The sequence below is a fragment of the Nannobrachium achirus genome (genome assembly GCF_963921795.1).
Source record: "Nannobrachium achirus genome assembly, chromosome: 11".
In the NCBI taxonomy this organism is placed as follows: domain Eukaryota; kingdom Metazoa; phylum Chordata; class Actinopteri; order Myctophiformes; family Myctophidae; genus Nannobrachium; species Nannobrachium achirus.
This window is the reverse complement of record NC_137820.1, coordinates 27,874,734-27,889,452: the sequence shown is the minus strand read 5'-3', so window position 1 is coordinate 27,889,452 and position 14,719 is coordinate 27,874,734. Positions and strand designations below refer to the sequence as shown.

General features: G+C 43.7%; 1 protein-coding gene across 1 annotated transcript in view; it reads right to left on the bottom strand.

Annotated features, from left to right (window-relative positions):
* brsk2a (BR serine/threonine kinase 2a) overlaps positions 1–14,719 on the bottom strand; it is a gene marked incomplete at both ends in the record, with an annotated part of 440,510 nt that overhangs the window by 85,722 nt on the left and 340,069 nt on the right. The window contains one exon of the mRNA XM_080736976.1: positions 3,963–4,079. Within this exon, the coding sequence (XP_080593102.1) occupies positions 3,963–4,079 (117 nt within the window). The remainder of the gene's footprint in view (positions 1–3,962; positions 4,080–14,719) is intronic.

The window sequence follows — 14,719 nt, the reverse complement described above, 5'->3', positions numbered from 1 at the left end:
GTATAACTCGAACTCTGGTCGACGGTATAACATTATCTAAGGCAGTGGTTCCTGTACCAAAGAGGTACCGGTAAACAAACTGTTCAAATAACATCATTCAGACAAGAATTGATGAGTTTCTTCAAAAGCTTTGGAGTGAGTTTGAACTACCAATGTTATCAGATTGTGATATGCAGCATAGCGTAGTACTGTGGACAGTTACAATGAAGAAATTAAAGACTTCTTTAATTCTAACATGGCATAGTTCTGGGATTTGGAATCGCATACGACACAGTTTCGAAATTCCGAAATACAGCTATGTCAAATTTCCCCCCAGAAATGACCAATCACATTGTGACGTGTTGTTAGCTTGTAAGTATAGATCTGCTATTTTAGAATAACCAAAGTATAAAATATGGCTTAAAATGGATAATAAAAAGTCAAGTGAACTGAATAAACATTTGAAGCACACAGTACAGTAACATGCATGTGCTTGTCAGTGTGCCTGCTACAGAGTGTGTGTGTGTGTGTGTGTGTGTGTGTGTGTGTGTGTGTGTGTGTGTGTGTGTGTGTGTGTGTGTGTGTGTGTGTGTGGGTGTGGGTGTGTGTGTGTGCACGCGCGTGTGCTTGTGCGCGTGTGTGCACATGCATCACTTTCAGGCTCCCCTGCCCCTCCAGCCACCACACCTGGGGGTAGGTTTCACCCTCAGTCCGTTCCATTACCCACAGCAAATGGAATACATTTGTGTCAGGCTGCAGTGTGGGGTGCGGGGGCCCCAGATAAATGTCTTTAATTAAAAAACTGTCATAACTGCACTTAGAGACGGGGACGGCCACGAGAGCGCCAACAATCAACAAACACAAACTGCATCGGAAATTATGAGGGAGACTCTCAGACGGGAAGGAAAACAGTGCGAGTGTGCTAAGCAGTGCGCTCAGGCGTTGTGTCTATGCCCAGGAGTGAGTGTGTGTGTGCGTGTGCGTGTGCGTGTGTGTGTGTGTGTGTGTGTGTGTGTGTGTGTGTGTGTGTGCGCATGCTTGTGTGCATGTGTGCGCGTGTGCCTGCGTGTGTGCACGGTGTGCGTGCATGTGTACGGTTATGGCTACGTCTGGGACAGAATGCGTGAGTTTTCCACCTGCGGCGAGTGGTTCTTTAGCTTCTGTAAACGCACACAGGGGGAATGAGCAGATGCAGCGCACCTGTATCGGATCGCACAGCCGCCGCGGGCGTGACTCAAAATACAACACAATAATCAAATATAGACACAGTTAGTTTGAAAGAATGCTCAACTAACTTGCTGACTAAGAGTCTCACAGGGGCAATGTGGAAGCAGGCTTTCCAGGAAAGAGATATCAGACGATTCAATTGCACTGAATATACATTTTAAATGCTGGTGGTTGTTTATGCCGGGACGGAATACCGAACAGTGTGAAGTCAACAAAGGGCATTTTGGTATTGCATCTGAAACGTCTTGGAATATAGAGACAGACAGAACATGACATTTCAATATCCGAGTGGTTGTTTAGGCTAAAACCTGTATAAAACCGATATTATGGACCAATATTTATATAAAATATATATTTTGAAAAGCATGGTGTAGCCCCTTTAAAATAAAGTATCTTAGCTGACCGGACTTTCTCTCTACACTAAATACTGCATCTTCGCCAAAAAACAGCCACATCTCACCACTTGTTAGCTTGCAGAGCTTGCAAATGCTATTGGTGGCCTCACCGTGTACAAAGTGATACGGACAGTGGACAAACTAAAAGTGAATTTGGATTCAGGGCTGAGCTCAGCCTCGCCAGTGCTGTGTGTGCATTGTGTGTTTTCTGGCTATAAAGCGTACAGTACGTCTGGTCTGCAGGTATCATATGGACAGAATCGGGCCTGAGGTTGGGGACAGATGTCAGAGGGTCTCTGTGTCACCAGAGAGAGCATACACAGACGTCCATGTCACCAGAACCTGGCTGGCTAAAATCTACACTAGACCCCCAGATCTGTTCGCCGTCGAGACCAGAAAATGCACCAGAAAGCACTTTTCTTGTCAGCAGCACGTGCAAAAAAAAAAAAAAAAAAAAAAACGCTTCACAAGAAACGGTGTCATAGTCCATTGGGGCTACGCGCGGTAATTTGTCATCCTCAATTTGACGTCGCTTCCTTTAATGACAGCCGTGATCCTCTACAACTCCCGTACAAAGATTAAGAGGGACTTTCCTCCTCGTGAGAGAGAGGATTTCCTGCAGTGGTTGCAGGACTGACAGCTTGGTCCCCGCTGAGGGGGTTCATAATACACAGTGGTGGACACATGTACTCAACCCCCCAGTGCTCCAGTCAAAGTGGATTTTGCCTCTTATCTCCATATTTTAACTGTGTTTTTTCATAAATTAACGCCCTACTTTATCATACTGCAACGTCACACAAAAAACATCAAATGTAGCAGATCTACAAGCTGGAAAGAAACTTGGTTTTGAACTGGTTTTGATCTGCTTCTTTTGATGTTTTTGTGCAAGAGCTCTGCCATTCATTCATTCATTCATTCATTCATTCATTCATTCATTCATTCATTCATTCTGAGTTAAAGTAATGGAGTAACTATGGCATATTGCGTATTATTCACTGTGTTGAATTGCTTATCTCAAGCTACAGTATATTTGGAGTAGTTGTGGCCACACAGCATAAAATCCATACACGTGTGGCCATTGGCTTAGAACCACATCGAGAGAAAACGCCTGCCTGATAACATGCTGTGCTGCATAAACCAAGACCGCTTTCCCTTTAATGGATTTATTTATTTATAAGTCTTGTTTGTTTACATTTTCTCCATCATCATTTACCATAATCAATACCAAACTAACCTGGGATGACTGAATGAATAAATTCATGTCCTCATTTCGCAGCTAATAACTGATAAGCCATGGGATCTCTCAGTTTTGTTGGTTGAATCAATCTTTTCGCTTTGGGAACTATTTTCGGGTTCGATTTTTACAATTTAGCCCATATTTTAAAATGCATCAAAATGCAACGATAGCAAAACTACTATGGCACATTGCTTATCTTGTATTGACAAAATACAGTATAAAGGTGCTATAAAGTTCACTGTGTTGGACTGCTTATCTGATGCTAGATTCGAAGTCTCTATGAGTCAATTGCCATACCGTATACCAGGGGTCTTCAACGTTTTAAGGCCAAGGACCCCTTAGTAGAGAGAGAAATGAAGCAGGGACCCCCACAACCTTTTTATAGATTCATTGTTTGACAGCACAATCATCAGTGTATTTTGTATTCATGACAATTTGTGTTTTCAGATATTTAACCACTTGAACCGTCAATACATAATAAACTTGACCTTTCACTCTGTACTTAGTGTGCTCTTCTTTCCCCTCTACGCCAAACCTCTTTGCCAAAAATACACGAGGCGTTGTGAGCTTGTAGATCAGCTATTTTTGGCTACATTTCTCAGAATATGAACACTAGGGTACAAGTGGTTAATATAAAAAAGGACAAAAAAAATCCCTATGTTCTTCTCCACCGGGGCCGATAATCCCGAGACTTTAATATGCTTTAATCGCTATAAAACATTTAAGTTACAATGGGTGTGTGTGGGGAGAGGCCCTGGGCCTGGAGGGCCTGGTAACATTTACCACAAATATCTAAATATTGAATCAAGCAAATTAAAAAACTGTTCAGGGTGTTCATAAAAGCCTGATTAGACGATAAAATTACCAAAAGTTTTTTTGAAAGTGAAATATCCCTTTAAGTACATTTTGACACCAATACTTTAGTTTTATTACTCAAGTAAATTTTTTTCACTTGTACCAGACTTTCTACATTCTAAATATTATTGATACTTTAAAAGAATTTGTAATTATAATTTGTAGAATAAGAATTTGAGTACTTTTTCCACCACTGCCGGCTCCAGACAATATGGGGCGTTGTGTTATGTTGTCACAGGGAGTTTTGTGTTACTACTACTACTACTCACCCACAGCTGGTCTCCAGAAGACTGTCTCCAACCTGAAGAGAGGCCATGCCAAAGTCTGCTATCCTGATGTTGTTCTTCTCATCTAGCAACAGGTTCTCTGGCTTCAGATCCCTGTGGCTGAACGGTGGGGAAAGAGACAGAGAGAGGGAAACATGAAAGTGTTATTGAAACATGAAAGCTTTTTTTTCCATTGTACTTCTGCACACACGCTGGAAAAAACAAACAAAAAATAAACCCGTGGAAAGAGATAAGACACAGTAGGATTGCACCGTCCATCAAAGAACTGTGGATCAGTCTCGTTTGCATGCGCACGTACGTATACTCACTCAAGCACGCACAGTATAAACACACATAGGCGATTTTGAGGGGTGTCCTAGGGTGCACGTGCACCCCCTGGCCGCCAGGCGGCCATTTTGATTTTTTTGATCATAATAAACCTTAAGAAGAAGAACATCTCAAATTCGCCTTTTTTGACCCTTTGAAGCACCCATAGCATGGCTTCTAAGTTCTAAACCAATCACAGCGAATGGGGGGCGGGAGGTATAGGTCTACTGTGTTATATGCCAAGCCTGTGCCTTTAAGGGGGCGGGCTTAGGAGCAGTACGGGATGACGTTGACGCTGTGTTTTGGGACCAGCGCGGAAGTGAATGTGCGGGTGTAATGCTGGGGAGAATATATTAGTGAGAAGTTAAGTTAATACAAGTGGATTAATAGTGAAAACATGACGTTTATGCTGTATGTTCCTGCCTGGCCCTGGAAGTAATAAATCATCGTTATCTACACAGAAGTTGTATGGACTATTTGAATAAGTTACCACATGACACGAGCCAAGTTATTGCTACAAACAGTGGAAAAGGTAACAACTGGTTTCTCAACCAATCAGTGACTGTCTGAACCTCGGCTGACAGAGCGCTGCACAACAACAAACATGGCATGCATGGCTTTATCTAAATAACAGAATGAAACAGTTGTTTCACAGTGGAATATGCTACCTGGGGTTAACTACAGACATCCATAGGACATGTGGATAGCTTTTACATTTACCATACGTGAACTAAAGTTTTCGGCGCTGCTCAACGAGGCTGGATTACACGATGTGTTCTGTGCCTCCAAGGAATAACACTTTCTTCTGGGCACCTCAATATAACATTGGATATTTTCTTGTCATTTTCTTAAGGTAAGACATGGCTTTATTTAACTATCTGTTCACTGTGGAGTTAGCCAGCCTGTTTTCTTCTCCTCCGTGTGTGTGTGTGTGTGTGTGTGTGTGTGTGTGTGTGTGCGCGCGCGCGAGCGAGCGCGCATGCTTGCTTCACTTGCTTGTAAATATTGGTAGCTGCTGGTTATGGATCTTTGGTGGTGTGGTTGTGCCACACCACCAATGTAAATGACTGCTTGATTGCTTGATGAATGATGATTAACTTGATGTTTGGCTTTATATGTCCTGGCTGTGCTGCCTCTGTCTGCAAAATAAGTAAATAAATCCTATAGATAGACATATGGTGTCTAGAAAAAGAAGCACCTGTTTTACACTTTTTTTTGTTTATATTGTGTTACATTTGGGTACAAAATTAACTGCAGAAATCCGCTAAAACAACATTACAAAACCGCTAATATCCGCGCGCGCGTGCATGAGGTAATAGAGGTCGTGCACCCCCTGCTGGAAGAGGCTAGAATCGCCTATGTAAAACACATGCATAAACAACTGACTCGGGGCGATTGTGCAACACGATGCTGTACAGCAAAAATACGTAGAATAAAATCCCCACTTTGTTTTTCCTTAATATCTCCTGGCAGATTAGATATTTGCACACACAACTCCAGATCTAGCGACACATGAAGGCCGTACAGGGACATTCGATACACACACTTTTAATCCCCCCCCCACACACATGCAGGCACGTACGCACACACACACACACACGATTCTATTCTATTCTATTCTATTCTATTCTATTCTATTCTATGAGCTTTATTGGCATGAGAAAACATACGTTTACATTGCCAAAGCAAGTGTCAAAATGTAATAAAACTGTTGAAAATGGGGAACATAATATATACACAGTTGGAGGGGGTACACATCATTGTGTAAACAGAGCTATGTCACAGTATGTCGTTGTATATATTATACAGGGTAGGCTTTTGGGACAAATTGCAGCATTTCTTTTTTCTCAATACGAAAAACACACACACTCACACACAGTTGGCAGGGACACGTCATAATCACATTATCAACATAGCACCTCCAACCTGTGCTGTAGCTCCGTCAACAACACCCACCAGCCTCCTCGCTGGCTTTGATGTGAATGCGATTTGAATGGGGGGGCTGGGGGGAGGGGGGCTGGGGGGTCTCCCGTCTCAGCGCCGGCTTGGTGCGAGGGATGACAACCCCCTGGCGAGCCCTCTTCCGCCCCTCTTACCCTCTCATCTCCTCCCCGACATTCCCTCCATCCCTATCTGTCTCTCCCTCTCATCTCTCTCAGACAGTCAGCTAGCAGCAGCAGCATCAGCAGCGCTAGCCGGGGAGGCTACACATACAGTATACGACACGTTCATCATTAGCCGCTATTCATCACATCCGCGGCACAGCGGGAGGTGCGAGGGGAGCCGTCTCCTTCCCGAAAAAAAAAAGGCCAGCGGAGTGGGGTGTCTTCTCCCCCTCGTCTTAAGTATGCCTGAGCTGCCGTGTCAGGAGGTTAAGTCTCTTCAACTCTCTTGTCTCACAGCCAGCGGGGCTGTTTGAAGGCATTCACACCGTGTTGCTTTTATTGTCCGCTTAACATCTCTTATTCTCTTCCCGACCTTCCGGGCATTGGTGTAAAGTACCGGATCTGTCGGGCAGAAACCTCTTATCCCTACTTGATGATAGTGTCACACAAAAGCATCAAAAGTAGCAGATCCACAAGATCGAAAGATAGATTTCAGCTTGTAGATCTGCTACTTTTGATGCTTTTCAATTTGAATCCTGGAAAGTAACAGTTTTTGACATATTACTTGCAAATGTTTTAAAACAGGCCTTTTACTTGTAGCTGATTATTTCTATATGTGGGTATTGCTACTTTTACTTTTTTTTTGCCTTTATTGATAGGACAGTAGACTGACAGGAAATGGGGGGAGAGACAGGGAGTGACATGTGGCGAAGGTCGTCCTTGATCAGGAATCAAACCGGCGACGCCGCCAGGCATCCATGCCTATGTGGCAATGCCTAAGTGGTATGCGCCTGGACCAGTAGGCCATAGTGCGCCCCCTGCTACTTTTACTTAAAGGAGAATTTTGAACGCTCCTGTCGGGTATATTGCATCTTTTGAAAAAAGATAAATTAAACATCTGGACCATTCTTTGGGGGAGCAAATAAGTACTTTTAAAGGTAGGCTAGACTTCGAGGCCGAAATTCTCCTTTAAGTAAACAATTTCAGTACATCTCCCCCACTGGCGAGGGGGTGGAGGGGGGGCTGTTTGAAGGCATTCACACCATGTTGCTTGTTGTCCGTTTAACATCTCCACCACCCCCAGGGTGGAGGGCTCACATGCAACCCGTTGGCTGTGTGCCAACGCCACGGGGTACGACTTGAGGAGTGTTTACCCAAAGGCATACATACATACATACATGTATGCACGCCTGCATGCCCAGCCTGGGGTGAGACAGTTACAGATGTTCGAGGGCCAACCTTTCAAGCGCCCCCTCCCCTCTCCGTCTCCCCATATCTGGTGGTATCAGAGCAGCTTGTACCCCGCTGCGGCGCTGCCTCCTGGAGACGAGGCCTGGGGTGCTGGTGGGGAGACAGTTGCTATCATGCTGTGAGTCTAACAGGATACCTCTGGGCTGGCTGGGAAACACAGCTCCTGTTGCAGACCTGCTGCTTTGTGCCAATGTTGCACACAGTGTATTCAGGAGTCTTGATCCGCTTAAAAACCCTATACTTTGGCTCAGAGGCGGCCCCAAGGGGGTGCTAGCGGGGCGATTGCACACAATGCACAGGGCGCCACTTTGCGGGGGCGCATGAAGAGGAAAAAGAAAAGAAAAAAAAGTAGGGTGACGGCCCTGCAAACACTCCTTGTCTGTTTAGACCAGACCGAATACAACAACACCACCTGGTGGTAGCTTTTATATATACTCTATGGGTGGTAGTGATAGAGGCTGGCCACTCCGCCCCCCCCTCCCCTCCATGTGATGTCATATCCACGCGCCAGTATTGAAATTGAAAACAACAAAGCATGGAGTTCTCCGTCTTCAATACTATGGATATGACTAGATATTATAATATAGATGCTTGCCCTGAAACATCACATGGAGAGGATCATGTTGTTCCTGACTTAACACAGACCTCAGGCTATCAGCCAGGATATAGGAACTCTTGAAAGAATCATTTCTCCTGATCAGCCCAAGGTAAGACAGTCAGATCATGCTTTTAAAAACCCTATTATATTAAGCCCAAAATGGTTCTGCCGCCGTGTAGAACCGAACCGCTTTTAACTTGAAAAAATGCATAATTTGCCCGCAAATATCCGATTTTTCCGGCCGCGCTTTGCGCGGCCATAGGGCGGCGCTATACTACCTTGCACAGGGCACAATATACATACAAACCGCCACTGCTTTGGCTGATCGGAATCCCTCAGGGCTCTATACTAGTGCCTTAGTCTGTTTTCGCTTTTATAGTAAAAAAAAAAGTTTTCCACAGAATATGGATGCTGGGGTATAAGTGGTTCTTTTTAGAACTAGGCTATAGAGGCACGGTGGCGCAGTGGTTAGCACTTACAGCATCCAGCCTCACAGCTAGAAGGTTCTGGGTTCAATTCCTGCCGGGGGACGCTGTGGGCGCTGTGGGCGTGTTCCTACCTCCGCATCATCAGCGCCCACACCCTAGGTTGGCGATAGGGCCTTTCTGTGTGGAGTTTGCATGTTCTCCCCGTGTCACCTAGGGTAGATGCCCTCACAAAAACATGCAGTAGTCCTGGTTTCTATACTACCTCCCCCTAGCCAGCCAGGTGCTCCCCAATTGCCCTGGTGCGGCAGGGGTAGAGCAGAAACCAGGACTACAGGTTAGGTAGTTGGCACTGGGTGAGAAAATGGGTTACAAAACCGTGGGATAAGGAATTATAAAAAAAAAAGAAAAGAATTAGGCTATAGAGTAAAATTAACTACTTTTAAGTTTCAGATAGATAGATAGATAGATAGATAGATAGATAGATAGATAGATAGAAGAATATAAACAAAGTGTCGAAAAGCTATTGCAAAAAAGTAGAATATATACATAAAGTGACCACGAAACATTCAACGCTCATAAGTGACACGTCACACACACACACACACACACACACACACACACACACACACACACACACACACACACACACACACACACACACACACACACACACACACACACACACACACACACACACACACACACACACACACACACACACACACAAAAGCTATACTCAAAGCAAAACTTAACAGACAGTGCCAAACTAAAAAGTGCACATAACAACAGTCAACGCCACACAAGTATCACACCTAGGCTATATTGGGCATGTCATTAAAGACCGATTTTCTTCCTGAAAATAGCAGAACTACAAGCTGACAGTGTGCCACAATGACGTGTTGTGAGTTTGTAGATAGGCTATTTTGCCATGAAAACACGACCACAAAACAAAGTAAAATAGGGCTTAAGTGGTTACCACTCCGAATTGTGCTGTGCAGCCGCATACTGTCTGTGACTGCTATCGATTTCAGTCAGGTCGACAGTGGGTGGAGAAGAATGAATTCAGACGGTGAGTTTTGTTTGGCTGAATCAGCCAGTCGTAAATGAGGCGGAAATATTACAATTTGAACATTTCGCTATAGACCAGTGGTTCTCAACCTTTTCAGGCCAAGACCCCCCAAAATTGTCATATTTGAACTGGGGACCCCCCCACCCTGACAAGCACTTGGGATGTAGGATTCGAGGCATTACATTTAGTTTAACTGTTCCACAGTTAAATATTGTGAAAATTGTAGATCTACAAGCTCCTGTTTAGGCCACAGGCCAGTTTAGAATGAATGACAGGCTTTCCTCAGAGTGTGCAAAGTCTGGTGTTGCGAGGTTCGCCATGCTGTACAGCTTAGAAACGGTGGCACTGATGAAAAGTTAGGAGGCCGAGCTGGAGGCGGCAGAATGAATAATAGATGCTACAGTAGGCGATACGATTCTCATTAGGAGTGACAAGGAACGACATGATCAGAAATGACTACAGTACGTTAGAGCAGTGGTTCTCAATCTGTGGGTCAGGACCCCCAGGGGGGTCCCCACATTATTTTGGGGGGTCCCCAGATGATTAACTTAATGTGCAACATTGTTTTCTTACTCAACAGTAAACAAACCAACATGAAGTTTAAGTGTACAGTATAGAGGGTATCTGCAAATTTCTAAAGTGACAATATAAGGACTTTTTAATACCTCTAAAATGAAAAATTAAACATTGGTCAAATTGTCAAATATTAGAGGCTGAAATTGAGAAAATATACGATCTACATGCTCACAACGCCTCGCAACGCGAGTCGTTGTGAGCATGTAGATATGCTATTTTCACAATAGAAACGTATTAAACAAAATGTAATGCCTCAAGTCTTACAACTCTTAGTGCTCGTCATGGTGGGGGAGTCCCCCGTTAAAATATGATTATTTTGGGGGTCACGGCCTGAAAAGGTTGAGGACCACTGCGTTAGAGGGTCAGCCCAGGTTAGAAGGTTTGGGGGATAAAGCAAGAGAGGCGAGGTTGACATGTGAAAAGGAGGTGATGAGGGGTACATGGTACCCCTCATCACCTCCCAATCCCATTGGCGATATACACAGGGAGAAGGGTGCTGAAGATAGAACTGCCAGGCAAGAGGAGAAGAGGAAGGCCACAGAGGAGGTTTTATGGACGCAGTGATGGAGATGACGTGCAGGTGGCAGCAGACACGGAGGAAGACGCGGAAAACAGAACCAGATGGAAACAAAATAATGATCCGCTGTGGCGACCCCTGAAGGGAATTAGCCGAAAGAGAAAGAATTAGAACAATGCACTATGTTTTATGATTGGCATAATCTATCTGTTGCCAGGAGGGTTGCAGCGAAGGGACAGGTTGTGTCAGGGTGTGATGATTCTAGGCCTTCATCTTTGTGTCTAGCCCATTCAGCCCTAGAATTATTGAATGCTTTAACCAGTGAAAAATAGCAGATATACAAGCTCACAGCGCGGCACCGAGTGCCGCGCTGCAAGCTTGTAGATCTGCTATTTTTGAAAAAGTCGCGAAAACTTGCACAAATCTTTGAATATGTATTTTCAAAGCGAACGTTTGTAACTCAAATTTTGCTTCTGGGTGGTCCCTGGAACTAAATATTTTGAGATGGGGGTCCGTGGCCAAATAAATATCATTTTGGGGGTCCTTCACATGAAAAGGTTTGAGAACCACTGACATAGTTAGTCTCTCAAGAACAGACTAACTGAGCTCCGGTTAAGTGAAAAGGACCTTTTCTTTGACGATGGCTGGCCAGATTGCTGACATAGAAACATAGGTTTTTCAAAACACTTATAGAATCGGGTCAAAATTCGAATTTTCAAGATTTTTCAAAAATAGCAGATCTACAAGCTCGCAGCGCGGCACTCGGTGCCGCGCTGTGAGCTTGTATATCTGCTGTTTTTCAATAGTTAAAGCATAAAATAATGATACACAATAATGTGTACCCGTTCTAAATGGTCTAGCCTAATGATGGGTGGAGGGGAGCAGTGGATGGATGTATCCTCCTTTGATCACAAAGGCAGTTTAACCTTGGATGACATGGGCTGATGTACAACTCATTTCCTGAGGGATTAGCTGTCTGCAGAACGTTATCGCACTGGCATCCGCTGTGATCCCACATGTAATTGAAATAAAACACAGATCGCATCTAAAACAGAGTTCTCCACAGAAGAAATAAAAAAAGACCCCCAAAAAACAAGACAGGGTCCAGTGAATGTAGTGCCCGTTAACATTGAAATGCGCAAGTCGCATGAAGTTACGTGTCACGTTTTTGGGACAAATCGCACACGATAACATTGAAATGTGCCGATAGGCCCCACAAGCCAAATTTAATAAAAGGATATGGAAATCCAACATCTGCAGTCGATCAATTAGCAAAAGTTGCATTTGAGCTCTTCCACAGAGGGAGAAGTCATGCTGAAAGCTGTTGACATTAACTATGTTTTAGCTTGTTATCAAAATTGCTGCTTCAGGCACTCGGGTGGTACGGTGTTAAATGACCTGCCTATCACAGCGGAGGTTGTGGGTTTGAATCCATCACGGTGCATCCAGCTTTGTCGAGAGCCTACACCAGTGGTTCCCAAACTTTTTAGCTTGTGACCCAAAAAAGAAATCAGACGTTTGCCCGGGACTAACACTAGTGAAAACATCTATCTCTCACCAGGGACTGTTGGGCAGGAGGAGTCGAATGAAGGCTCTATGTCATACATGGGCAACAGGGGGCCTGGGGGCCACATGCGGCCCCCACCTTCACTTAATGCGGCCCACAGGTTAATACCGGAATACTGATATATTATTGATATCGATTACAATTCCAAGCATGACCTGCTTTAATTCCGTCAGTCTATATTAGTAGCGTAATGACTAGTATAGTAGTATTAAAATGTATTTTTTTTATGTCCAATGTATTTGTATTAAAGTTCATAAATTTAACATGAGTATATAACTAAATGCGTTTGAAATTAAATCAAAATGTTACATTTCAGGACTCCAATTAAAAAATAACAAAAAATAATTCAGGATTCCAATTCAAAAGAAGTAAAAAATAGCAGATCTACAAGCTCAAAACGCATCGCAGCGCGATGCGTTTTGAGTGGCCCTCTCCATCATCAAAGTTGCCCACCCCTGCTCTATGTCCTCCCGGTGGGGGCTCCTCACTGGCAGCACAGAAATGTGTGTGGGGAGGAATCAATTGCCATAAATACTAATTTGGGGACAAAAAGGGTAAAAAGAAACCAACTTTCTTTTTTGAGAGACAAATTATATGCAAGCACAGGGTCCAAATGATTGTGTGAAAAGCTTGCCATAAAGCAGACGTGACAGAGACAATTGAATGAAAACCCAGTAGAGAAAGGTTCAGTAAATCTGACTGTTCCACTGATTTTTAAAGTGCATTTCTAGAACTGGTTGTAGCTTATCAAGGACTACGTGCTTGGGAAAGTCGTTCATTTATATATTAGAAAGTAGATTTACTTCCATGGGGGAGTGGCATTCTTATAACTACTTTTGAAGTCCAACATTTCAGCAATTCAGCAGGCATTGATTAGGAGTGTTCTTTTATCTTATCTTGCTGTCGGGCAAAAACCCTTGTATCTCCATATTTCAGCTTTCAGGAAGAAACCAAAAATACACAGTACTTAAGTACAATTTCACTCTATTAGAGTAATGCTAACTCCATAGACAAATACCAAACAGAAATAGTACAAAACGATGGCAACATCTCTTTAACAAGAGCTTTGTGGCTAATAATAACCACATCGGATCCGTTGGAACACAGATATATATTTTTTCACACATTTCCTTGAAAAGTAACCATCTTGGACATACAAGGTTTTGCAACCCAACAGCGACGACATACAGCAGCAAAAAGGATATGGCAGGCTAGCGTGAACACAGCATCCATCTGCTCCTCGCTCCCCCAGCGCACCGGCATATTTATTCACTGCCAGGGGCTCACAATTACAAGCATATCAAGATATCAAGATGAAGCTTGTTGTTCAGGCCTGCGTGGAAGGGACCGCCAGGTGCCTCTTCCAGGGTTGCCACGTCTGCTTTTTATAGGCGTATGTATGGGGTTGTTTTTGAGCCGGGACGCCTGATGGAGGGGAAAGGAACTGGTTGGAATAACGTATTCCTTCCATGTCCAGCTGGGGAAACTCCCCCTGTCAGGTGAAAAGAAGCAGCTTGGACTCCTCATGCATAGAAGGAAGCATGAGGCAGTCCGTTGCTCTCCCTAGGTTGGCAGAGTGTAGCACCCAGGATTACATTCGATAATTGGCACTGGTTGAAAAATGGGTTTCAAAATCGTGGGATAAAAATAATATAAGTACAGTAATATATGGGCCTGTTTTTTTCTGTAAAGTTGTTTGTAAATCGTCGTTGCCGAGTGTAACAATCTTGTACGTATGTCCAAAACTGTTCGTTTTGTATTTGTCATCTTAAAAAGGATTTAAACTAGTGAGAATAGCCGATCTACAGGAGCACAACGCCTCGCATATCGGTTAGCGTGTGGGTTAGCGTTGTGGGGGAGGGGGGTTGTTAGTTTAGTTGCTCATTTGGCCTTCCTCCAGTTTAAGCACTTAAACCCTAATACTATACTGCACATGCAGATCTACAAGCTCACAGCACGTTGCAATGCATTTGAGAACAACTGGTTAAAACAACATCAGCAAGGAAGCCTAAATGAACTACACTTTAGAAACAAGACCCCCCCAAAACAACACCACCCACAGCTATCAATATTTATGATGATTTATTCTGCTCAATGGCTAAGAAGTATGCTTATATAGTCTAAATAAATAAATGTACTCAAGTACTTTACTTGAAAGAGCACTTCACCCATTTTCAACATATCTCCATATAGGCCTACAGTAATTGGTCCTCACTATAGAAACTTTTCTATTCGTGGATAAAGTATGTTAAGAAGTTGTGTTGTTTTGGGGGCACAATCGTACTTTCCTTTTCTTCTTCTTTCTTTTGTTTTTGCTGAACA